Here is a 26,419-nt window from a genome sequence, read left to right as displayed (position 1 = left end):
GGGAAAAGTGCGCAAACCTCTGCAGAGTGTATAAACTAATCATGGTTAGCCGTGTCCCCGGTTATGGACATCTTGAGTATCTAGTACTTGATTATCATGTGAATCTCATCATGTTACTATAATTAATATTGTTGGGTTTTAATGAGTACTTTTTAATTGGGATTGAGAATGCTGTCAACCATTCTCAATGTCTAACAACCACCATGATAGTTAAATGAATTTATTCCTTTGCAGTAGGGAAAAATTGGCTTTATGCAAAAACTGTAACCATAGAGCTTTACCACCAGCCAAATATGCATGTAGTATAGCCTATCTCCATTGTTATTCTCTATGTGTTACATTGCTAGCATATTCCATGTGCTGACCCGTTTTCGGGCTGCAACGTTTCATGTTGCAGACTTTTCAGATGATGAGTAAGGTGCTTTTAGGTCGTGGTTCTATACTCAGTGATGCCGTTGGAGTTGATGGACTCGCTTATCTTCCATGCCTTCCGTTGTTATTGTTTTAGATGGCCTTAAGCCATATTTATTTCAGTAAGTTCTCTTTTGAGACATTCGATGTAATAAGTGTGTGATTGCTACTCTGTTATAAATCCTCCAAGTACTGTGTGGTGTCAGCATTACTGATCCAGGGATGACAGTGAGCATAGAGATCAGACTGTTTGAGGTCTGGTTGCTACAATAGCCAACAATCCAGTCCAGCACTCGAAGACAAAGCACATTGAAATTCGTCATCACTTTCTCAGAGATCATGTCATGAAGAAAGATATTGATATCATTCGCGTCAACACTGAAGAGCAACTGGCTGATATCTTCACAAAGCCCTTGGATGAGAAAAGGTATTGCAAGTTACGGTGTGAGCTAAATATCTTGGAATCCTCTAATGTCCTGTGAACAAGCACACATCCTTACACTTATGCATGTTGATGACTTAGATGTGCAACACACAAAGTAATGTATATCTTCAATCAATGAAGACTTACACTTTGAGTGTGAATACATTAACATGGAATTTGACTTCGGAGCGCCACGATAATTGTGCGTCGTGTCTGGGTCTAATACTTCCTATAAGGTGGGTAACGCCACCACCAAATTTCTTTGTTTGAAGTGTTTCACTCATGGCGTTATTTTTGCAATGACTTCGCGTTTGATTTGTCTTCAGTTTCAATTTATCTTCATGATTTTCTTCACTATGATGATCTGATTGCATATATATATATATATACTAGTGTTCTTTCCTCTACAGCATTCACTTATAGCTATGTCTTCAAGTTGAATCTTTTGAACTAAGTGAATGTGATCGGACCCTAACCTCTCTATGCTTTCGATCTCAAACTCTATCTGTCCAAATCATATGCATTCTATTGAAACTGTCGAATGTCTTCTTTGCGTCCTAGTCAGCAGAAGGCACAGAGACAAACATTAAATCTGTTTTAAATGACTTATCTTTATTGTTGAAATTCGGAGAAGCCGGAACAACTCTCCGACATGCCTGGCGGGCGTGGGAACGTGGGACAACTCTGAGTATGTTGCATGCTTGCCACGTGCCCCTCAGATGTGAACCGCCAGGGGCACCAGCGTAATTGCGCTGTGCCGCTCACCTACTTATAAATACTTGTCCCCTGCGGTAAAGAAATCATTCTTCCACCTCTCCACCTCTCCACCTCGTCAAAACCCTAGCGCCACCGCTAGCTCTCGACGACACCTGCGACGAAGCGCTTAGCTGCCGCGACTTCTCCGACGACGTCCTCAAGCCGGCCGCGGACATCGTCCTCTCCGCCGTCGCCATAGGTGTCCTCCGTCGCAAAGTTAGGGCACGGTGGGCTGAACTGCTCGGTCTCCTATTCATCCCATCTAGCAGTTCTTCGTGCGGTAATTATAACTCTATTTTTACCACCATTTTGATCTTCAAGATTCATCCTATTTACCGAAAGTGGTTTCTGGCTATACAATGTTAGATCTATTCTGTCTGCATCTCATACTGCCTAGTCTATTCACTTGAATTACATGTCTAGTTTGATTCCTCACTTGTACTTATTCACGGATTTGTACAAATCTGGAACCAACTCACATCACATAAGTGAATGTCTTCGCATCATGAGGTTAATGTCTTCAAACTGATTTATCTTCAAAATCTTCTGAGAATGCATATGACCTCTTCCCCTTCCCTCGCATCTCTAATGCTGTCACAAGTACATGTCCGTGGGAGAATCCCTTGGTTCTCATAGTCTGCATTCGTTTGCAGAATATTTACAGCATCATATTAACTCTCCTGAAGCCAGTTCCTGCTTGACCAGCAAGCATAAGTCTCTGAAGCCATTGAACATCTTGAAGCCATTCAGTTTGAAGTTCATGGCTGCAGAAAAATCAGCAAGGAAGGGTGGCAGACAGCGCAGAGAAGGAACATCCAAAGATCTGCCTGATGACCTAGCAGAGCTCTACAAGACAGATCCTGAAGAAACTTATCATCAGCGCAAGACACGAATCCAATGGATTCGACGCTATTGGGCTGAAGAATGGTTCAAGTACAAGTTTGTGACCAAGGAATATGCAGAGAAGAATGCTATCAAGAGACCTTGGGGTGATATTCTCTATCGAGGACTTCAACCCAAGAACAGAGCTGAAGCTATTGCGCAAGGCTTCTATCCTTGCATGGTTCGTGGACCTCAGCCTGAAAACGCTGATCCCACTTCATTCCTCTGGTGTCGTGAGGATGCTCTCTTCAAGCGCAACCTTCAGTTCACCCAGGCTTCGGCCAAGAAGAACAAGAAGTCATTGGGATTGGACTTCAACCTTAGTCCCTCTGCTCCCCGTGCTGACGGCTCCCGTGATGCAAAACCAAATGTCATCGGCCCCTTCTCCACTGATGGCCTCATCACTTATATCTTGGTCCAAGGTGCCAGGGTAGATCATTCTGACAATGATGCTGACACTGATGAAGCCCCAGCTCCTCCTCCAAAGCCGCAGAAGCAAAAGAAGCAAAAGGCTTCTAAATCAGCACCTCCAAAAGCTTCTCGTGCGAAGTCACTGGCCACTGCACCTCCTGAAGACAGTGTGCAGTCTGAAGATCAATCTCGTATCTCCAAGAGCACGGAGAAGAAAGGGCAAATTGTCAGGCATACTGATCAAACCTTGACTCCTGCTGCCATTCTGCGTGAAGAACCCATTGATCTGTCCAGTGATGAAGATATTGCTGATGATGCCCTTGAGCAACTGATAAAGAGCAAGGAAGAAGCAGAAATCTTCAACAACTTGCCTCTCTTTGATGTGGCAATCATCCAAAACTTCATTGATGAGTGGTTCGACACCCCCAATCTCAGCTTTGAAGATTTACAGCTTCCCATTGGCCTCAGCGTCGCCTTCAATGCCGCCATTGCTTCTGAGCTAGCTCTCGCTCAGCGCATCTTTGAGCTGAAGAACAAGATTTATTATGAGAAGGCTCAATTCAAGAAGCATGTGGTCAAGCTAAGTGTTCAAGACGTCAGAAACTTCAAGGTCATGCTGCATGAACTCAAAGAAGCTTTTCTTAAGAAGCGTGAAGAAGCTTAGGGCTCTCGTGAGCGCATGAAGAGTTTGGCTGATAAGTGTGTGCTTGCCTACAATGAGGCTGAGAAGCGCAAGTCAGTTGGCCGCCCTGGCATTGACCCCAGGATGGCTACAAGGAAAAAGAAGAAGCTTCCCGCTGACCAGCCTGCACCTTCAAGTCAAGAAGCCCCTCACATTATCTTCCCAAGCAGCATGACTGGCTCGAAGCCAAAGGTCACCACAACCGCTTCAGAACAGAAGAAGACGAGGGCTGTCGAGGGTGAAGCCGGAAAGAGGAAGCATGCTGAAGCCTCTGATGCCGCTCCCTCCAAGGAGAAGCGCAAGACCAACAAGACTAGGGCTGCTCCCATAGAGCCCTTAGTTGTTGAACCCATTTCAGTGGTTCGCCCTGCGTCAGAACATCAAGAAAGAAGGATGATAGTTCATGAGCCTGCTCCCACAGAGGCTCATGAAGCTGAAGATATTCCAGCAGCTGACCCCACCGCTGCTGAAGACATTGGTCAGGATGACAATGTTGAAGATGATGAAGTTCTTCCTCAGATCGAACACAGCGTGGTATCATCGCCTGTTCTTACGAACAGCAAACTCATCAGCATTGATCATCCTCTGACACCAACTTCTCAGGATGCATCATGGGCTGATCACCCACAGCAACAAGACTCCCCAAGTACTCCCCAACAACAACAACAAGCTACACCACCCGTGCAAGAAGAAGATGAAGACTTTGAGGCCCAGCCAACTCCATCTCCAAAGGCGTTGCCAGCATTTCGCAGGCTTCGCAAAGGACAAAGGCCTCAAGTCCCTCTTTTGAGCGTTCCAGAAGGAGAAGTGCAACGCCCACCTGTTGCACGTCAAGTATTTTCTGAACCCACTCCAACTGTGAACGTCTCCGAGTTTGAAGCCAAGCTGCTGAAGACATTCCGGCTGCATCAGCCGAAGACAATCGAGAAGACGTACATGTCCCTACTTCCCCCGTTACTGAAGAAGTTGTTCCTGATGTGAACGTGCCAGTGCCCGACCCTCCTGTTCATCTAGAGGAGATTGACAATGTTGAAGCTGCCACCACCAACGCCAATGAAACCAATGACATAGCCATGGCTGACGCTAATATGGAGCCTGCATCTACCAGTGTGCCTGAAGATAATGAGGCCACTGTGCCGGAAGCCAATGAGGCCACTGCACCTGAAGCTAATGAGGCAACTGCTTCTGAAGCACCTGTTGTGCAGCCTGAAGCCTCAGCTGTTGCCCCTGCTCCTGTTCCGCCACCAAGGCCCCATACAATTGAGCAAGCTTACAGTCATGGTCAGCTAACCACTGTCCGATGGCCCATTCTGGTACCTCTGCCTACTGCCTCTGGACCTCAATTTGATTATCATGTTGAGCATAGGCCTCAGGTCCAGAAGCCAAAGCCAAGACTGCCAAGGTTTCCAGGTATTGCAAACTCACCAGGGTCCTTCAATGCTAATGGCTTCAAGAGCCACAATACCTTCTTTGACAGCGCCAAGAACCCCTACTCAAAGCCAAAGATATCATCAGATCGTTTCTGGAGCTATCAACATCGAAGGTATTACTCCTGCATTTTGTATGATCAAGGGCGCATTTTCCCTCATATGCGCCTTGACACTGAATCCATTGCTGGACTGCCGTGCTTAGAAGAAGCACTTGATTGCTTTCGTGATGCTGGTCTGCTCAACTTTGTGACAGACAAAGAACACTAGAATGAAGAGGTATTGCTTCAATTCTACGCTACTCTACACATTCGCGGTTACAACAGAGATATCAAGACATGGGTCCTCGAGTGGATGACCGGAAATGTTCATCATGAAGCCAAAGCTCTTGACATCATCGAGCTTACAGGGCTAGCCACTCCTGGAGAGCTATATGAACCTGATTGTCAGCTACACCGCAATGCATTGGAGAGCATCTTCCATAAGCCAGAACCCAACATGAGCCAGATGTTGAGCATGATGAAGCCCTTGCCATTTGACGCTGAATATCCAATAGAGTTCTTTGTTGAAGACCTTGAGTATCTGCCACGCACAATATATCATATCATCAGGTGAACTCTATGGCCTCTCAAAGGACATTCATCAGCGGCCAAGCTTGAAGGAGCTATGAATACTTTGGTCTTCTACATTCTCAATGGCATCAGCTTCAATACTCAAGAATTCTTCATCAGGCAACTTGCTGCTTCTGGATCTGACCTATTTGGTCTGAAGTTCAATGCTCCATGGGTCATGCGCCTCATCAAGCGACACTCATCTGTCAACTATCAACCCTCTGCTCGCAATCATCTGATCTTTTTACCAGAGGTTGATATGTCAATTGAAGCCATATACTCTGACCCTGCCAAGAAGCCTCTTTGTCTTCAGAATGTCGAGCACCAAAGCTTCACTCAACCCATTGAAGGCGTCCAAGCAGCAACACGAATCTATCCATTGGCTGGAAATACTCGTCTGCCTCATCGAGCACCTACTGAAGCCACTGAAAGTGATAGAGGCAAAGGTGTCCCGTCTTTCGATGAGATGGTGGATTTCGCTTTGGTGGAAGTCGACTTTGACGATCCGACTACGAACGTGCGAGGACGTCGCGCCTTAGCAATCGCTAAACCAACTTCGAGAGGTTATTGACCATGCCGGAGCACGATCAACCTGACCACGAGGGTCTGTCTCCTGCGAGCAAACAAAGAACAAGCAAGAAACTGAGATTGCAATATGGATACTGCGAATATAAGATGAAAGCTTTATTGATCAAGGTGGGGTTCTGTGACGCCTTTGTCTGGTCGTTGAACACAAACGAAGTACGCGAAGTTGCAGCTATGGCGAACTTTAATCTAAACAAAACCCAAAGTCTAAACGGTTCCCTAAGGGCTGTATATATGGAGGAAGAGGGGGGGGGGGATTTCGTGGCCCTTGGTGGAGGGGTCCGAAATCAACCCTATCTCTTGTTTCCCCTCACATACGGACTCTAAAAATAGCCTATACTTATGTATTTCGAAATTACATGGGCCTGGCCCAATAATAAGGTGACGCAGCACCTAGAATAGCCTCGGGACGAAATTTATGAAGTGGCATCTTGTATATTTCGTCCAAGGCTTCATGCACCCATTATGGTGGCTCCAAAGTCCTGAAATCATCACTTGTAACTCCGTTCTTGTTCCCCTTGCGCATGCCATCATCTCCATGCTTGTTCGTGCTCCAATGTCCATCCTTCTCCAAGCTAGGCCCTTCATTTGTAAGCAAAACAAATGTATCCAATTTAGGCAGCATCATATTCTCATGAACATTAGAATCATTACCAAGAAACGAAAGTACCTGATAATTTAATTGGCGGGCGCGTGCTCTAGTAATTGGTCCAGTATATGTAGCAGTAGGGGTTGTGGGTGTAACAATGGTATTGATGTCCTCATCAGAAAGCACCATTGCCCAAAGGCCTCGGAAGCGCTCTCGTGTTCTCAATGACCGAGAACTTCTTGTGGCCCTTCATCAGAAACAGGATAAGCATCACTATTGGCTCAAGAGACAGATGCAAAGCCTCTTGGTGGATGTCAATCGCATTCGTAACCTTGCCACCAAGAATGCCTTTGTTGCTCATGAGACTTGCCGACGATCATGGAAGAGTTTGACCCTGCTTAGTGCTGAAGTAGATCTTCAAGACGATGGCTTCAATGAAAGATTCTAGTTTGACTCCACTCCATGGACTGCTGCCCTTCGTCGCACTCCATCTCTTGAAGACTCTGACTATTCTTCCTCCGTGGCAATTGTCAATGCCAGAGTGATCGATGATGAAGATGATGCTACTTCACCACCTCCTACTACTCCATGCATCGACACTGCACCAAGTACGTCTGCACCGCCAACAAACGACGACAACCCTGCTGCTTCACCTACTCATGAGGACGAGTAGATGCTCTATGTCTTCAAACCTTTTTGGTCCTTACTGACAAAAGGGGGACAAGCGTATGAGTTGATAGTCTTCAAGCGGGTTCATATGGGCGGTTGCATTATATTTTGCCTCGTGCTTACAACTCTTGCGTTTGAAACATTTGGTTCTTTGAGTTGTAACACTTAAACTTGATGGTCGTCTGCTACTTATTTGCTTTACTGTGATGCGATGATAAATTCCGCATGTGCGATGATAACTTCCGCACTTAGATCATTCTGTAGACGTCCATTTTTCATTATGCATGTCATCCTACTTGCTATATCATTACATGCATGATGAATTATCTTCATGAGTTGAAGAGGATATCCACAAGTACAACCTGCCATGTGCATTTGCATTCCAAAAGCAAATTACTTATATGCACATCTTTAGGGGGAGCCCTTGCTACTTATGAAGACAATACCCTATCCTTTACGATTTCACATACTTTATCCCCGTTGAAAACTTCAACCAGTTTGTCATCAATCACCAAAACGGGGGAGATTGTAAGTGCATCTAGTGCCACCCCTAGTTGGTTTTGGAGTATTGACGACAAAGTTGGTTGAGGGACTAATGTGTTTGTGAGAATTGCAGGATAACGCAGGTAGTGTCCCTCATTGATTCGGTTTACCTACCGGAGATGACCCCTAAAAATGTATGAAGACATTGAAGACAATGGTGGTATGAGAAGATATTCATATTGAAGACTATGACATGAGAAGACATTACATGAAGACTATGGAGCGCGAAGACTGTGTGGTTTCATTGTTTCCTTTTCTTATTTGTTGAGTCATAGGAACCACCGTACTGTTAAGTGGGGTCCAAGTGAACTAAGTCAGAGTGACTGAAGTGATGCTCAACCCAAATCCTATGTCTTCGAGCGAAGACAATGAGAGCAAATCTTATCCAGAGCTGGATGAGTCAGCTTTGCTTGTAGCCCAAGTAAAGTTGTCGCGTGTGTTTGAAATCTGACCGTTGGAACACGTGTCAGTTCCTTAGTGACCCAGTGTCATTTCGGATAAATCAGGTCGGGTTGCCTTGTGGCTATAAATAGCCCACCCCCTACACCATAAATTGGTGGCTGCTCAGAGTTTTTGCACGAATTTTGTCGTTTGAGCGCAACCCACCTCGAAGCCTTTGAGAGAGAGAAATCCTTGCGAGGACAAAGCCCAAACACCCAGAGCCAAAGAGTGTTAGGCATCACTGAAGTCTTTCTGTCTGTGTGACCTGAAGACTTATTACACTTGAGGACTGTGAATCCTCCAGCCGGTTAGGCGTCGCATTCTGAGCATCCAAGAGTCATTGTGGATTGCCGGTGAACGAAGTCTGTGAAGGTTTGGAAGTCTACCTTGAAGACTTACCAGAGTGATTGGGCGAGGACTGGGTGTCCTTAGCTCAAGGGGAATAAGGTGAAGACACGGTCTTCTGAGTTAAATCTTAGCCTCCCTAACCAGACATACAGTTGTCACAACAGCTGGAACTGGTCCAACAAATCATGTGTCTTCAACAAGGGACTGGTTCTCTCCCTTCCTTCCTTTACTTAAGTTTGTCTTCGTGAAGTCATTGCCTATCTGTGTATCTGTTTGACTTCATTGCTTGACTACCACTGTTGATTGGCTTCATACTATCTTCCATCCTGATCCTTACTACTTAGCTGCTATTAGTCCTGTACTTTCACATCATTGCATACTTGACTATGGCTTGCTTATGGTAGTTTATCTTCCGCTGCATATCAACTAGGTCATTTCTATTGTTTGTCTTCGAAACTTCCAAGTTTTGAAGACTTTCATAAAAATCGCCTATTCACCCCCCTCTAGTCGATACTAGCACTTTCAGAGTTAAAGGTGAATTTAAACTCATTAGCAAATATGCTTCTATGGTTACCACTCAAGCTGAGCAAGTACTTAAAGCTCAAAGTGATTTGCTTGAGGAATTAAATAATCAACATGACTTTGCTGTTAGAGTGGCTACTAGAACTGGTAAAATGACTCAGGAACCTTTGTATCCTGAAGGCCACCCTAAGAGAATCGAGCAGGATTCTTAGAGAAATAATTTAGAGGTACCTAATTCTTCTAAAAAGAAAAAGAAAAACGATATGACTTTGCATGCTTCTAGTGAACTTGTTGTAGACACACCTGAGAATCCCAATGATATTTTTATTTCTGATGCTGAAACACAATCAGGTGATGAACATGAACCTAGTGATAATGTTAAAGATAATGTTCATGCTCAACCTAGCAATAATAATGATGTAGAGATTGAACCTATTGTTGATCTTGATAACCCACAATCAAAGAATCAACGTATTGATAAAAGAGATTTTGTTGCTCGGAAGCACGGTAAAGAAAGAGAACCATGGGTTGAGAAACCCATGCCCTTTCCTCCTAAACCATCCAAGACAAAGGATGATGAGGATTTTGAGCGCTTTGCTGAAATGATTAGACCTATCTTCTTACGTATGCGTTTAACTGATATGCTTAAATTAAATCCTTATGCTAAGTATATGAAGGATATCATTACAAATAAAAGAAAGATACCGGAAGCTGAGATTTCCATCATGCTTGCTAATTACATTTTTAAGGGTGGAATACCAAAAAAACTTGGATATCCAGGTGTACCAACTATACCATGCTCCATTAAAAGAAACTAGCAGAGTGGCCCGCTCGATGCGCGGGCTAGGATTTTTGAAGTTAAATTTTAAGAATATTTCTCTTAAAGTACGAATGCAACTAATTGTGGAGACATATTTTTAGTATTATAATTTCGTTAATTTTGTTCTTTAATATTTTTTTATTTTATTGATATATGAATATATTGGTGCTTGTTCATCCTTTAATTGCTAATTATATTCATTCCATAATAATTATGGCTTTATGATCGACTGCATTATTATTATACTTTTAAACTGAATGCATCATTAAAAATATTATTGTATATTTTTGCTAACATTTTTATCATGTTGTTTATTTTTTTATGTAAAGAGTAATTTGTTACTGATTTGTAGGATTGGAAGATTTTTGTATTGTTTCTGTAATGTACTTTTTTATTGTGAGAAATCGGCTTACATTTTTAGAAGGCTTATTTGTTTATATAGACATGCAGCATAGTACCAAGGGTAACCTTTTGTATCTTTATTGTGTTTAAGAAACAGATCATATGTGGACATATTTCGGTGTCGGATACTCCTTTTGTTCCTAAATTTAAGTCTTTTTTATAGATTTCAATGCGAACTACATACGGTTGTATATAATTATATTTTAGAGCGTGAATTCGCTTATTTTGCAACGTATGTAGTCCGTAGTGGATTTTCTAGACTTTTATTTAGAAACGGAGGTAGTAGATTTTTTTAGGGTGTACTAATATGAAATGAAGTGATTACCTTGCTATTGTTTTCTTGCTTCCGTATGCTCAGCAGTACCAAGGGTGCCTTACATTTTCACGTCACATTGTTTCCTCACAGTTTGCACAGTACAAACCCCTGAAAAACAAAAAACAAAGTTTCCATAGTACGTAAGTGGTCTCATGTGTCCCATCAGCATTACTCTTCACTTTACCCATTCTGTAGTCTTATAGACTTCTCCGACCGTTCTTCTTTCTTCACACAAGTGAGAATTTTCTTGTCCGATCCCCTTTCTTCTCAGTGAAAATTTGCTATTGATGTTTATCTCCCGTCTGCATTCGTCCTAACTTGAAGCCACCCCGCATCTGGTGCTTCCACAGGGCGACCATCGACCGCGGCTAGTTTTCCTCCTTGTACACCTCCTACAGGCTGGTAAATGGCAATGTAGGGTATCATGCCCAAGGATCTGGAGCGCCAGGTAGGAGGCGAGATCGTCGATCTGCACGGTGTCGTTGATGTTGTAGTCTGTGCAATTGATTCGGTCATGGATTTCATCTCCCTCAGGTCTACAATTTGCTTGGATCCAGCTTTAGTATGAGCATGCTAGTGTTGTTTTCTTCCCTGAGCGTGCAAGCCAGACCCATGGACAATATTTCCACTGGAGGTAGCTCTAACGTCCTCCTCATCCTTCAAAGCGGCAACATTATTCGAATGTGAACTGCAGGTCCATTTTTTCGCTTTTCCTTACCGTGTCATATTTTTCCTTTTCCTTAAGGAAATGACTATTATTGATAATATTTTTTTGTGCAATTTTTGAAGAAGATACATAGTAGCTACTAATAAGTTAGTCAACATTTTGTAATGTAAGTATATATTTGAGCAGACACACCAATGCAAAATTATTACTATATATATGTACATAGATACATAGATACATACATACATACATACATACATACATACATACATATATATATATATATATATATATATATATGTATATATATTCATTGTATTACCATGTATACTGGCTATTCTTTTTTTGATTTGGTTGATGACAGTAATTTGTGAATGAGAAATACTCCCTCCGTCCCATAATACAAGACGTTATTACTTCCAATATGTGAGTTGTAGTGTTAGTTTGTTTATAACCCCCTCTACTTTTTTCCGGGCTTGGGACCGGCATTGGCAGTGTTAGGCCCCCCTACCCCTCTTAATATTCAACAAACTTACGAAAGAATTTGTACAGTTGTGATTAGCTATAGTTGAAATATTTGGCAGAGGATACTGAATATATAATAATTTAATATGAAGACCAGTCTGATTGCATTGTAATATGAATTATAATAATTTTCCCATGGTTTCACTATCGGTTTTCATGAAATACTAAGCTCGCACAATAAAACCCAAGATAATTTATTTTCTCGATGTTTGGTAGTAATGAACTATATCCACGTGTATAAAAATTAATAGATAATAGTGGAATATGAAAATAGGTCTGATAGCATTGTACATATGCAATATTACAATGTCCCGATACTTTTCCTATTTGTTTTTATGAAATAATAAGCTTGTAGAATCAAGTATTACATAATATAGATTTTTGATGTTTGGTAGTAATGCAGTATTTCCACCTGTTGATGCATGTTTGCATTACTTTGGCAGGGTAGTAGACGATATTCGACCTTCTATATCATGTTAGCATAGTTAAGTCAGACTTTATTTGTAAACAGATTTTGAAGTGTAGTAAGTTCCTATATATGTAATTCTTACATAATAGTAAAGATTCATGTAGTGAAAGAAAAACATCATGTTGAAATTCTGTTATTTGTTCATACCTTTAGAATATTTCTGTATAGACTATGTTCTTGACCACATCATCCTCATTGCTATCTTCATCATCTATCATTACCAGCAGTCCCTCCCTTTTTGTTACTCTTGAGAAGGCTACGTATAACTGTCCATGTGTGAAAACTTGTTTAGGTAGATATAGTCCTACTTTGTTTAGAGATTGTCCCTGGCTCTTGTTGATAGTCATAGCAAAGAAAACTGATATAGGATATTGTCTCCTTTTTAGTACAAATGGGCACGCTGATTCAGTTGGTGACACGACTATTCTTGGAATATATACTTTTTCTCCCACATGGGTTCCAGTTATTATCTGTGCTTGAATGAATCTTCTTCCAAGATGAATAATCATCATCCTTGTACCATTGCATAACCCAACATTTTGGTTGATATTACGTAGTAGCATCACAGGTATGCCTACTTTTAATTTCAGCTCGTGATTTGGGATTCCAAGAAATGGTAAGCTATTCAGGAATTCGGTTGGATATAATAATTCTGTTTTTGCATTGAAGGTAGTTGCTTTGCATACTGTGTCACAGCTTCGATAAGTTTTCTCTTCACCTTGTATCTGATCCATTATGTATTCATTTATATCATGAACTGTTTCATTTCTGGGACATAATATTGCTCTCTCTTCTAAGTATTCTCGTTGGCTATACATGTCCTGCAAATTGGGATATATGCTCTCCATAATTGTTTTTTTGGATCATGTCCTTTCTTGAGAAGTATGTCATTTGGTATGTTTTTCAATTCCTCGCCTTCTGATGATGTATTTTTTCCATCGCAATATTGAGAATCCACTCTTCAAATTCTTCTACCCTTTGTTTCTTTGATTAATCATTTGTTGTGCAGTTCAGCCGCATGTTTTTTGTTCGCTTCATTACATGGAAGTTCTTCCAAAGATAAGATCTTTTAATGGATGCAGTGACTATGTTGTGTCTTCTTCCTGGTATAACAGGAAGGATCTGGCGGGTGTCCCCTCCTAGAACCATTGTCATGCCACCGAATGGCCTGTCGCTGTTGTTCACATTTTTATGTCTTAATATATCCCTTCCTATCTAGCGCCTCAAAACATATCTTGTTTGCCATTGGAGCTTCATCCCATAGTATCAGCGACATCTTTTTTAGTAGGTCTGCCAAGTGTGAACCCTATTTGATGTCACACGTTGACTCTTCTGTAAGGATCAGTGGAATGTGGTGTGGGAAACGCCGTACCCGGTTCAGGGCGACGGCTTTGTGTTATAAAGACAGGGGCGCGACTCCCTGATAGCGTACAAGTTGTTGGGATAGAGACTTGAGATACAAGGGATAAGCTACTTGGAGTACGAGGGATAAACTAGAGAGAGAATATTGTTACAGAGAATATTTATCTAGTCTATCTAGCCTATGCGGTTGGCTAACCGAACCATCTTGAGCTGGGCCTGCCGAACCACCTTGACACCATACAATGTTATTTAACACCCTCCCTTAATCACAACTTGGTCAAGTTGAGATTACGCTTGAACTCTTCAAAACTTTTTGTAGGCAATGCTTTTGTGAAGCCATCTGCATCCTGATCTCGTGAATGCACAAAACGAATATCCAATTGTCTCTTTGCAACTCTTTCTCTGACAAAATGGAAATCTATCTTGATGTGTTTTGTTCTGGCATGAAAAATTGGGTTAGCAGATAAATAAGTAGCGCCTAGATTGTCACACCATAAACATGGAGTTTTAGTGTGCTTCACACCCAGCTCTCTCTCAACATGGACTGAACCCAGATAATCTCAGCAGTGGCATTTGCTAATGCTTTATACTCAGCTTCAGTGGTAGATCATGATATAGTAGCTTGTTTCTTTGCACATCATGATATAAGATTTGGTCCAAAGAAAACTGCAAATCCACTAGTGGAGCGTCTGTCATCTATACATCCTGCCCAATCAGAGTCAGAAAAAGCACTGACAAGAGTTTATGAAGATTTGGTGAATGTAAGACCAAGATTCATAGTATCTTTCACATATCTCACTATGCGCTTGGCAGCAGTCCAATGAATAGTAGTAGGTGCATGAAGAAATTGGCATACTTTGTTTACTGCAAAGGATATATCTGGCCTTGTTAAGGTGAGGTACTGGAGTGCTCCTACTAGACTTCTATATCTAGTACTATCCTCTTGACCCAAGAGATCTCCCTCTTCAAGTGACAATTTTTCTGTGCTAGACAAAGGAGTTGGAGAGGCTTTACATCCTTGTAAGCCAACTCTTCTTACCAAATCAGCAGCATACTTTTCCTGAGAGAGATGAAGGCCATCTTCAGTGTTCTTTACCTCAATCCCTAGGAAGAAATGTAGGTCTCCCAGATCTTTAAGAGCAAACTCAGCACTTAGGTCCTTCAACAATCCTGTCACTGCTTCATTAGATGAACTTGTGACAATAATATCATCAACATAAATAAGAACAAAAATGGATGTTTTGGACTTATCTATTATTTAATTAAAACAAGAGTCAAACAAGACACCACGTGCGTCCACATAGATTAAATTATCTTGATCCTTAATTTTGTTTATCGATGGCTGAGATTAAAAGATGCAAACATTACGTAAAAAATATGTACACGTACAAGTATTAGAACATGGCACATACAAATAGTGCACACAGGTTTAAAAGAGCGTTCAGGTCCATCGAAACAAAACTAGCACGCACAAACAAAAAAAACCTTCACATCAATGGGTCAAGGATAACAACAAACAATAGTCAAACCTAGACAAATAAGGAATCTAAACAAATAAGGACAGCCACCAGACCACGTGAGGAAAGTTCCAAAACAGAAACGATTACATGCAGATAAGACAAGTTTACAATATGATCTCCACACGGTCTCGGACACCCCAACCTAGACACCTTAACCCATTATATAAACAAGTGCACCTGGCCGCACAAGCACCCAACAAACAAGTAGAAGTCGGCAACCACGACGACTTGAACAAGGCACACACAACTCGACATCCACACCGAAAGCCACCTCCAGCCGCTTCTTTTGACTTCCAACAAAGTCACGCCAGAGCACAGTCGACGCCCGACAAAGTTACGCCCAGCTGCTACAATCCACGTCGAAAGAAGTGACCGCAAAGCACTTCTGGCCTGCATCATCAGATTGGTAATTTTATTTAGTATGCTTACTTTCTTTTCGTTAGAAATCTTCATAAATAGTATATCAACTGACAAATTGTTCCTGTTAATTTTGAAGACATAACACTATGGCATACAAGAAGTTGAGCGACTTAACTACAAGGGGACAAAATTGGAACATTCAAGTGAAAGTAATGAGAATGTGGGATTCGATCAATCCTACGACCGATGAGCTTATTAGCCTAGATATGATACTAATGGATGAGCAGGTTTGTTTTTTAATATATTTAATTGGAATCTTTCTGTCACATGAAGCAACAATTACTAACCATATTTTATTCTTTCAGCAGGGTGAAATAATCCATGTTACTATCTGGAAGAATCTTATAGACGCTTTTAGATCAAAGATCAATGAAAAATCTATTTATGCATTCAGCAATTTTAAGGTCGTGGAATCCACAAAATATAGGCCAGTGAGCAATGACATTAAAATATTTTTTGCATACAATACAAAGGTAAAGGAGATAAAAGAATCTTCAGAAGTTTTCCCAGATTATTGCTTCGAGTTTGCTACCATCGAGACACTAGAAGAAAGGGCAGAAAAAGATACACAATGCTCAGGTATGTTTATAGTTGTAATTTCGACTTCGAAATAGTTGATATTCTAATTGTTATATCACTAATATCCAAATATGCAGATGTCATTGGACTACTAACACAAATGAAGCCTGTGGAGACAAGAATAACAAAGAAGAACCAACAACCTTCATATATCCGCGAGATTGAAATCCTAATGCCAGAGTAAGTGCATATGCATATGCATGTCTCAAATTTAACCAAACCTCCCCGTGTGCACTAACTTCTCGTATTAAATGCTTTTGGGGTGATAAAATCAGAATCACGTTATGGGGAAAGTTTGCTTATTTTTTGACCGAGGATGTAATCGGCAGCCAAACTGTCCTTATTATTACATCAACGATGGTACAGAGATTTAATGGTAAATCCATAAAACTTACATGTTATTTTTATCATTTAAAATTCTAACTGATGGATTAAATAGGTCTGTGCCTAAAGTCAACCAGTGCCACAAGAATATATATAGATCTGGATATACCAGAAACACAAGAACTTCTTGATAGGTATGAAATACCACCAATTTATTTATTTTCCACTTATAAATAGTGACTCACGTTCATTTAAGATTCAATATTATTATTCACTTCATGCATGTGCAGGGACTCGACAGAAGAAACCTTACCAAAAATGATCGGTATAGATAGGAGTAATCAAGGAACACTAGAAGAACAAATGTTTTATAGGAGGAAAACATTGGAACAACTTACTACAATGAGGCACGAAAACCAGCCAGACCAGGTAATGCATCGAATTTCAATAAATATGTCATTAGTCTTTGTAATATGAGTAAAATACATGCAAGGACAATTCATTCAATATTAATTATAATGAAACCATAATGTACTTATATATGTCTCTTAATCCCCTACCCCTACCCCAATGCTAACGTTGATTTTTTTTAGAATTTTGTCTTCACAACAATAGCTACAATAGACTGTTTGCAAGAAAATATTCAATGGTGGTACATGTCATGTGTAAGTGTCACAAATTGGCTACTAAAGAAACCGACAAGTATTATTGCAAGAATTGTGGTATATATCCAGAAAAGGTCACACCACGGTAAGCATATTATATTACTAAAATATGAACAAGCATTGTTATATTGTATTTACTCTCCACTAACATGAATTGTATGTTAGGTATCATGTTCGTCTCCAAATTAGTGACCATACATCTACTACAAGCTGCACTTTATTTGACGAGGAGGCTGCAAGATTGCTTAATATGTCTGCATCTAAGTTGCTGGACACACTAGATGGGAAATTAGAAGAAGCGCCAAAGATTATTCAACAATTATGTGGAAAAAGACTTATATTTCGATTCAAGCTCAATGATAGTAATCTCACATTTGGCACACAAAACTATGCAGTAAAAAGAACATTTGTTTCTGATGATAAGCTTGAGATGCTCTACTTGGACAATAAAGCCGAGGAGGTAAAGTTGCATTAACTTTTTACCATTTTTAGAATTCCTTAACTAATTAATCTTACATATGTTGCACAGGAACTGATGGATGATGAGGTTGACATCGTATTAATGAAGAAGCAGAACATGCTAGATAGAAAGGTGATTGATTTTTTAAAACTATATACACACTTTAGATTTTATAGATGTGTCTAATTTTAAAAATGTATATGTTTGCAGTCAAAGAATAATAAAGTTTCACCTGGCGAACTTTCATGCGAACTGGTGCCTGTGAAAGAGGAGCCACATGACAGCAATGGGACTACATTAAACAAAGATAAGAGTCAAGACAAAATATCGTCATCATCCCGTGAGCTCCGAAGTGGCAATAAAAGGAGACTGAGATCTGTTGTAATATCAGATGACTCGGAGGATGAATGCATTGAGACGAATATGCCTAAACAAAATGAAAAAGGTGTCCGCGGTAACAAGAAATGTGTTAAAGCAAAAGCCAAAAATACAATGCTTGAAGATGAAGATGAAGTACAGAAAGCAAGGCCCAGGAGAACAAGGATGTTATCTAGATAATTAGTGGATCAGTAGCTTATGAACATGATAAGTAAGAGTACTTGACATGGATGAGGATAAGAAGGATATTATTAGATTAAGGGTGTGAGTGTTACCAATGTTCTTAGACATCTAGGTAATTAGTGGATCAGTAGCTTATGAAATAAATAGTACAATAGTCTATTTGTATCGACCAAGATAAGTAAGAGTATTTGACATCGACTTGGATAAGAAGGATATTATTATATTAAGAGTGTGAATGTTACCAATGTTCTAAAACAGATTGATTTACTTTCTTCATGTACTTTCCTTTATGTACAAGCTATTTTCAGCAAATATGTACAAACCGGCACAATAGGTAGAAACACACTACAGGAGCATAGTTTCCACATTAGGATTCAAGTCACAATTTGAAGAAATTATAATTTGGCAAATCTATACCAGACCATCGCCATATAGAGGAACATACCAGTGATAAGCAAGTCAATGGCGTCTTGCTGGCAACTGGAATATGTTTCTCCGTTACTTGATGTGGTTACTAGACGTTACTTCAGAAAATTCAACAAGTTAGCTTTTGCACAACAAACCTATACAAAAATTAATATCCAAGGTGACATATTAAAACATTAGAAGATAAGGCCTTTACAGCTTAAGAAAATAAACAAGAATTAATCTTCGGTACAAAGGATGCATATCATCAGTTTGCAATTACATTTAAAGTAGTCTGACAGCAAGAACAGTGAGGAGGACATCATCTCACGGTAGTCAGATCCAATCATTCACCACCAGCAGGTGACTCGGTGAGTTCCCTCACAGCCTCCTCCACTGGGCCAAACTACAACACCTCTGCCATGGTTTTCTAGCCGTCGGCCATGTCATCTTGGCCGAAACCCTTGAGAACGCTCCACCGAACTCCACGAGGTCGTCTAGGATCTAGATCCTTGAGAACGCGACGAACGCGTCCGTGCACTCCACACAACGGCAAACTGCGCCAGACGAAGAGAAGTTGGAAGAAATTAATGGAGAAGTGCAGTCGCAATGGTTTGGGAATTAGTCCGCTGATGGCAAGCGACGAGATCTTCATCAGCTGGATAATGGAGAGGTGGTGCAGGCGGATGGATAAGGTTACTGGTGGGGATCGACTGAGCTGAGAGATTTTTTCTTTTATAAAAGAGGAGAGTTCCACGTACACGATGACCTGTACGGGTTGGTTTATACGGGCTGGTCATTTTCTAAATGACTAACATGGGCCTGCAATAAAACTGTTGGGCCTGAATAGGCTTCAATATATGGGGTATGTAAACTTGGGTTTGGAATTTATCTCTCTATACCGTGATCGTTACAAACTCGGTTCCGACTCCTTATCAAATAGGCTGATACGAGGACGTGCTAGCGTACTACCCTTAAATAGCCGGAACTTACACTTCGATTAACCAAGGGATCATATCATCTATACCTTTGGATCATCGGCCCGTCAAAAACAAAGTCGACAAGATTAATTAGAATCGACCTAGATTTAATCGCTGGAAGAACTTGCACACGAATCAAGCTTGCCAGACTTCAGATTAGAAGGTAAATGCCTTCCGTGGAAAACTACTACTATCAGCAGTTCAAAGCGACCTCATGATTTTTTTATTCATTATTACATTGTTTCACATTTAGGCATATAATTATAATACTAACTAAGAAAACTATTCTTACACGTCTTGCCTTTGATCTAGACATAAACACTATTTTCTTTGCGAAAACAGTACCAGCTTCTGTTATGAACTAAAACTGACACAAAGAATGATAAAGTCATGGCAGCAATACAAAGATATGCTCTAATCATTTGTACATGGTACAAAATATTTTCCAGGATCGCTACAGGATTTGCTTTGAAGCAAAGATACAATTACGACAATAATTAGCACAGGCGTGTGAAGCTTTACAAAAATTTAAAAAAATACAAGAAAACACAATCAGGTATATCATTGACCTTTTTCTATCTTCATGTAATGCACACTATTGGTACTTCTCTAACATATATATTTGAAAGATAGCCCTTAGAAAAAATTGCAGAACCTAATAATTTTATGTATAGTGCTAAAATGATTTTAGAGAGTACTTCGCCGTAGTAATTCCCAAGGAGCAACTGTCGCTCACTGAGAAGCACACAGTCACAGCAATAATGCCATCCTCTGCAGCTCGACCCACACAACAGAATAATACTGAAAGCATGATCGATAAGTATTATAGGTTGTTTCTACATGCAGCCGGCATCTCCTATTTAGTGCATATACTGTTACTTTCTTGACGACATTGTGCATAAAGTAGCTTTCAAATATATGGTACTATATTGCTAAAAGAATATTCAATGCAGAAATGAAGGGACAGTACACCTCAAAATCCGCAGGCCAACTTACAAAAGAAGCTAGAGAAGCTATTATCAGGAGGAAACAACAACTCCAAGAAAAAAGGAGTAAGAGATGCAGGAATACACAGGAAACAACCAATAAAAAAGAAGAAGATGCTTCACGGAAGAGAAAGGAACAAATCAAAGAAAGAACAAATGTGAAGCATGCAAGAACAAGTGGGAGCGACAATGACCTTGGAAGCAACATCAAAGAAACAAACAGCAGCACTACGTCCGAGAGTTATTATAGCAAAATATGGAACTTTGAAAAGCCAACATATAGATGTGAACATTGCAATGCAATACTATGGTGTGAAGAAAGATTAAATTCTCATAGAGGAACCAAAAAACCTTCTTTCGGAATTTGCTGCAAACAAGGTAAGATTGACCTACCAAAGATGGCACACCCTCCACCTTACCTCGCAGGATTATTAACAGGTGAAGGAAGTGATGCAACAAACTTCAGAGAAAATATCAGGTCATACAACTCAATGTTCTCATTCACAAAGAAATAAACAAAGGCAAAGGACCATATGTTTTTAGACTGCATGGCCAGAACTATCACCATATTGGAACTCTTCTACCTGAAGAAGGTAACAAACCTCGATTTTCCCAGCTTTACATTTATCAGACAGAAAATGAGGTGCAAAACACGATAGATGCTTCAAGATGCAATGATAATAAATCAACGGTGGACCCTGCCATTGTCAAATAACTAGAAAAAATGCTTGATGAGAACAACATCCTCGCAAAATCTTTCAGAATGGCAAGAGATAGATTCAAAGAAGAATACTACCATGATTACACACTTAGAATACTTGGGAAAAGGAACTGAACACACAACCTTCCATCTACATCGGAAGTTGCAGCATTGGTTGTAAGAGACCCAACTGGAGAGAGCGAAGGACGAGATATCGTTGTCGAGTACAAAAATATGGAGCCTCACAGAATATCGGAAATCCATCCAAAATTAATGTCGATGCAATACCCATTGTTGTTTCCATATGGAGAAGACGGCTTCAAGCTTGAAATACCTTACAAGCAAACAAAAGAAGGTGACAAAAGCAGGAAATATGTAACTATGCTGGACTACTACGCATCCTACCTACAGCAAAGACCCGACCAAGGAATGTCGCTGCTAACGTCTAGACATCTATCTCTGCAATTTTGGGTAGATGTTTACACATGCATTGAGCAAAACAAACTAAATTGGATCAGGAATAATCAAGGGAAGCTACGAACTGAACTTTACAGTGGACTGCAGGACGCGATTGAGCAAGGGGACACCAGAACAGAGCAGGTTGGAAAGAGGATAATTGTACCTTCATCTTATATAGGAGGCAGAAGAAACAAGGCACAGAACTTGCAAGACACTTTTGCAATATGCCGTTGGGCTGGATATCCAGACCTATTTATAACATTCACATGCAACGCGAAGTGGCCCGAGATCCAATACATGCTAGATGAAGCAGGAGGAGGCCTAAATCCAGCCGACCGGCCAGATATTGTTGACCGAGTATTCATGATAAAACTGAAGGAGCTAATGAGAGATATCGTTGTGAAGAAACACTTTGGAGAAACTATATCAAGTAAGATCAGCCGACTTCTCATCGCTAACTAATAGATCCTAAAGTTTAAATTTTTTAGCACACCATAGCCTTTGTCTATTTACTAAAATGCTTCATAAATCTAACAAAATCAAACTTTTAATCAATGCAGTTATCTACACAATAGAGTTCCAGAAGAGGGGACTCCCGCATGCGCACATATTGGTATTCCTCAAGGAGAATTACAAGTGCAAAGGACCATCAGAAATCGATCAAATAATCAGTGCGGAGATCCCACACAAAGATGTCGATCCTGATGGATATGCAGCTGTTGAAAACTTCATGATGCACGGGCCTTGCGGAGAGGCAACTACAAAATCACCATGCATGATGGACAATAGATGCACTAAACACTTCCCAAAACGATATAATGTCGATACCACAATCGATGAGGATGGCTTTCCAGTATATAGAAGGCGCGACAATGGAAGGACGATCAAAAAGGGAGGAGCAATGCTCGACAACAGATTTGTTGTGCCATACAACCAAAAGCTTTTGGTCAAATTCCAAGCTCACATAAATGTCGAGTGGTGCAACAGGTCCAGGTCAATCAAGTACCTATTTAAGTACATCCATAAAGACGGCGACCAAGTAATAGCCTTACTAAAGGAAAGAGACGCGGCAAACAACTATGATGAAATCAAGAAATACCTAGAGATGATATACATATCAACAACTGAAGCATGCTGGCGGATATTCCAGTTTGATCTACACCATCGTGATCCACCAGTGAGAGACTGCCATTCCACATTGAAAATGAACAACAAGTTATTTTTCCAGACTCAACTGACATCGAGAAGATAGTAAGAAAGCCAGGAACCGCAAGTACTAAGTTCACTGAGTGGATGGAGGCAAACAAAATACATGAGGTGGGAAAGAATTAACCTATTCAGAATTCCCATCAAAATTTGTATGGAAAAGTGACACCAAAACATGGGAGGAGCGGAAAAGAGGCTTTGCTATTGGTAGAATCTACTATGCACACCCTGCAAGTGGAGAGCGGTATTATATGAGAATGCTTCTAAACACAAAGAAAGGATGCACATCATTTGTGGATATTAGAACAGTTAATGAAGTTGTTCACCCAACATACAAATCAGCATGCCAGGCGCTTGGTTTTCTTGATGATGATAGTGAGTGGATTGAATGCATCAATGAAGCATCAACATGGGGATCAGGGACACAATTACGACAGCTATTCAGCACAATTTTACGCCATTGTGAGGTTACCAGCCCAAAGATGTTGTGGGATTCAACATGGGAGGCACTATCTGAAGATATCCAGTACAAAAGAAGAATTATCCTAAACTTTCCTACGCTGCAGCTCACTGATTCTAAAAAAAGCATATGCTCTGATCGAGATAGAGAACGTAATGAGGCAAGCAGGAAAGACACTAAAGGACTATCCAGACATAGAACTACCAAATGCTACAGAACTTGAACAACTTGGGAACAGAATGATAAATGAAGAACTTAGCTACGACATGGAAGCACTAAAGAGTGAGCACCAAACCATAATAAGCAATCTTAACCATGACCAGAAAATGGCCTTTGATGCAATAATAGAGTCAGCTGAGAGAGGACAAGGAAAATAGATATTTGTAGAAGGCTATGGTGGCACAGGCAAACCTTTTCTATGGAAAGCAATTACAACGAAACTACGATCAGAGGGAAAGATAGTGCTTGCGGTAGCATCATCTGGCATTGCAGCTTTGCTGCTCCAAGGTGGAAGAACAGCGCACTCAAGATTCCACATTCCAATAAATATCACGGAAGAATCAACATGTGAAATAAAACAAGGCTCACATTTGGCTGAACTGGTAAAGAAGACCTCACTGATATTGTGGGACGAGGCTCCGATGGAAAACAAACACTGCTTTGAGGCACTAGACAAAAGCCTTAGGGATATTCTAAGGTTCACAAACCAAAACAGTAACGAAAGGCCATTTGGTGGCATGACCGTGGTGCTAGGAGGCGACTTCAGACAAATACTTCCAGTCATAACAAAGGGAAGGAGAGAACAAATAGTAAATGCCTCAATCAAAAGGTCATACCTATGGAAGCACTTCGAAATATTTAGCCTAACTGAAAATGTGCGGTTGAAGTGCCTGTCAGAAGATCCAATACAAAAGCAAAATGTGGCTGAATTTGCAGAATGGATATTACAAATTGGCGACGGAAAAAGAACAAACGATGAAGGGGATGATTGGGTAAAAATACCTAAAGACATAATTCTACATAAAGGAGAAGACCCCAAAGAAGAGATAGTCAAAAGCACGTACCAAAACTTGCAACAAAACTACCGTGACCGTGAATTTCTCGAAGAAAGAGCAATACTATGTCCAAGGAATGAAACAATTGAGAAGATAAATGACTACATAATGAGCCAAATACAAGGGGAAGAGGTGACATACCTAAGCTTGGACACTGTATGCAAGGCAACAATGAAGTACAACACAATGGAGAATATGTGTCCAACAGAGTTTCTTAACAACATGACCATCCCAGGAATTCCAAACCACGAGCTAAAACTGAAGGTAGGTTTGCCGGTGATGCTCCTACGCAACATCAATCAAGCAGCAGGTTTATGCAATGGTACAAGAATGACTATTACACAGCTGGGAAACAGGTACATTGAGGCACAAATAATCACAGGAACACATGTCGATGACAAGGTATACATACCTAAAATCGTTATGTCACCAAGCGACTCAAAGTGGCCCTTCGTGCTGAAAAGAAGGCAATATCCTCTATCAGTTTGTTTTGCAATGACAATAAATAAAAGCCAAGGTCAATCCCTAAACATGGTGGGTCTACAGCCTAGGCAAGTCTTCTGCCATGGGCAACTATATGTGGCACTATCAAGAGTCACAAGCAGAGAAGGATTAAAGGTGCTGATTGACGACACGGAGTGCCCAAGCGAAGATAGCGCAAAGAATATAGTATACAAAGAGATTTTCTATTTTTTTGTTACTCAAGTAAATGTATATCGGGGCCAAATCATGATTTAAAAAAATACAATGTATGGTTCAGAACTGTGGCGTCCATGTGTTGCTAGATATGACCGGAAATAATGTATACAAAACGATATTACAGATTGGATTTCTCATTATTTCGTAACAAGAAATAAGAACATAACAATGCAGATTATTATTGCCATACACTGCTTTCATGAATAGAGATGTTAACAAATGTGTACAGCTAGCTGACTTTCTGCATGGGCAAAAGTTTCAAAATCTTATTGCAGATCTGGAATAATAACCAGTCTGAAACATGATTCTCACAAATCTACGATTTGGTAAAACTTGAATGTCAATTCAATCAGAATATATTACAAGTTCATCCATCATAATTTTTACACTAATGTCAGTTTGATTCCCTAAAAAATGCAATGTACATAAATTGCAGAACTGAATATAGATCCATGCATTAACAACAAAAGTATGTACGACATTATCTAAAAAGTTCAAATTACAATGGCATAATCAATGCTAGGATGTAAACACGAATACTTCAAATTTTAAAAATGTGAAGCCAAATATCTGAATTTACATTTAATATAAAAAATTAAATTATGATGCAGATTATGGAAAGCAAGAGGCGAATGGGAGAGTAGAAAGGGATTCTGTCGGTGTACTAGAGTAGGGGTACCCTAATATCCCGAACTTGTGCACGGGCAGTTGCAGCGCCCCGCGGCAAGGCTTGCCGGACGACCGCCAGGGTCCTCCGTAGGTTCCTTTGGAGCCATTCGAGAACAGAGTATTTAAGATGAAGAGACAAGGCCCCAGCAAGAGGAGCTTGCCGGGAAGGCCAACCATGGCACCTCAAGAAACTTGCCGCGATGCACCGCGCGTCCCGGCAAGGACCGGCGAGCGACAAGCTTCCGGATGCGACAAGACGACGACCCCGACATACTCGCCGTGGGCCCGCTGCCACTCTATACCCGCGCTCCAGCGCACCCACCCGCGTGTCACCATGAGACTTTCTCATGGGCGCGTGGCGAGAGCCTGTGCAGCCAGGGGTACGCGGTGGCAAGCGGAGATGAAGAGG

The 26,419-nt window shown here is 40.8% G+C and overlaps 2 protein-coding genes and 3 long non-coding RNA genes across 6 annotated transcripts; 4 read left to right on the top strand and 1 right to left on the bottom strand.

Moving 5' to 3' along the window:
• The first annotated feature begins 11,006 nt into the window (after positions 1 to 11,006).
• LOC123090490 (uncharacterized) lies at positions 11,007 to 11,694 on the top strand. The gene is made up of 3 exons (XR_006442447.1): positions 11,007 to 11,074; positions 11,190 to 11,287; positions 11,374 to 11,694. It is a non-coding gene; the product is annotated as an uncharacterized lncRNA (long non-coding RNA).
• A 3,637-nt stretch (positions 11,695 to 15,331) lies between these two features.
• On the bottom strand, positions 15,332 to 19,529 carry LOC123120363 (uncharacterized). The gene is made up of 3 exons (XR_006459426.1): positions 18,837 to 19,529; positions 18,063 to 18,122; positions 15,332 to 15,772 (listed from the first exon to the last, which is right to left on the bottom strand). It is a non-coding gene; the product is annotated as an uncharacterized lncRNA (long non-coding RNA).
• On the top strand, positions 15,630 to 16,561 carry LOC123120370 (uncharacterized). Of its 2 annotated transcripts, none has more exons than XR_006459438.1 (4): positions 15,630 to 15,788; positions 15,879 to 16,029; positions 16,111 to 16,381; positions 16,459 to 16,561. It is a non-coding gene; the product is annotated as an uncharacterized lncRNA (long non-coding RNA). The 2 variants fall into 2 exon arrangements; XR_006459437.1 differs by having other exon boundaries at positions 16,108 to 16,381.
• On the top strand, positions 16,642 to 18,508 carry LOC123120354 (uncharacterized). The gene is made up of 7 exons (XM_044540326.1): positions 16,642 to 16,757; positions 16,821 to 16,899; positions 16,996 to 17,134; positions 17,299 to 17,455; positions 17,536 to 17,830; positions 17,900 to 17,962; positions 18,041 to 18,508. The coding sequence occupies exons 4-7, from the start codon at positions 17,352 to 17,354 to the stop codon at positions 18,386 to 18,388; spliced, it is 810 nt and encodes a 269-aa protein (XP_044396261.1). The 5' UTR covers positions 16,642 to 16,757; positions 16,821 to 16,899; positions 16,996 to 17,134; positions 17,299 to 17,351; the 3' UTR covers positions 18,389 to 18,508.
• A 1,056-nt stretch (positions 19,530 to 20,585) lies between the features above and the next one.
• On the top strand, positions 20,586 to 25,404 carry LOC123090480 (ATP-dependent DNA helicase PIF1-like). Its single transcript, XM_044511785.1, has 2 exons — positions 20,586 to 20,625; positions 24,878 to 25,404. Exons 1-2 carry the CDS (start codon positions 20,586 to 20,588, stop codon positions 25,378 to 25,380), a joined length of 543 nt encoding a protein of 180 aa, XP_044367720.1. The 3' UTR covers positions 25,381 to 25,404.
• The last annotated feature ends 1,015 nt before the right edge of the window (positions 25,405 to 26,419 follow it).

This window comes from Triticum aestivum, chromosome 1B (genome assembly GCF_018294505.1).
Source record: "Triticum aestivum cultivar Chinese Spring chromosome 1B, IWGSC CS RefSeq v2.1, whole genome shotgun sequence".
Classification (NCBI taxonomy): domain Eukaryota; kingdom Viridiplantae; phylum Streptophyta; class Magnoliopsida; order Poales; family Poaceae; genus Triticum; species Triticum aestivum.
This window is presented reverse-complemented; position numbering and strand designations above follow the sequence as displayed.

Excerpts from the sequence above, each read along its gene's own strand:
- LOC123090480 (XM_044511785.1), top strand. The coding sequence starts at position 20,586 with ATGATCGATAAGTATTATAGGTTGTTTCTACATGCAGCCG. Across the intron at positions 20,626-24,877 it reads GTTGTTTCTACATGCAGCCG|GAATTCCAAACCACGAGCTA; the intron begins GCATCTCCTATT and ends TGACCATCCCAG.
- LOC123120354 (XM_044540326.1), top strand. The coding sequence starts at position 17,352 with ATGGTGGTACATGTCATGTGTAAGTGTCACAAATTGGCTACTAAAGAA. Across the intron at positions 17,456-17,535 it reads CCAGAAAAGGTCACACCACG|GTATCATGTTCGTCTCCAAA; the intron begins GTAAGCATATTA and ends ATTGTATGTTAG. Across the intron at positions 17,963-18,040 it reads AGAACATGCTAGATAGAAAG|TCAAAGAATAATAAAGTTTC; the intron begins GTGATTGATTTT and ends ATATGTTTGCAG.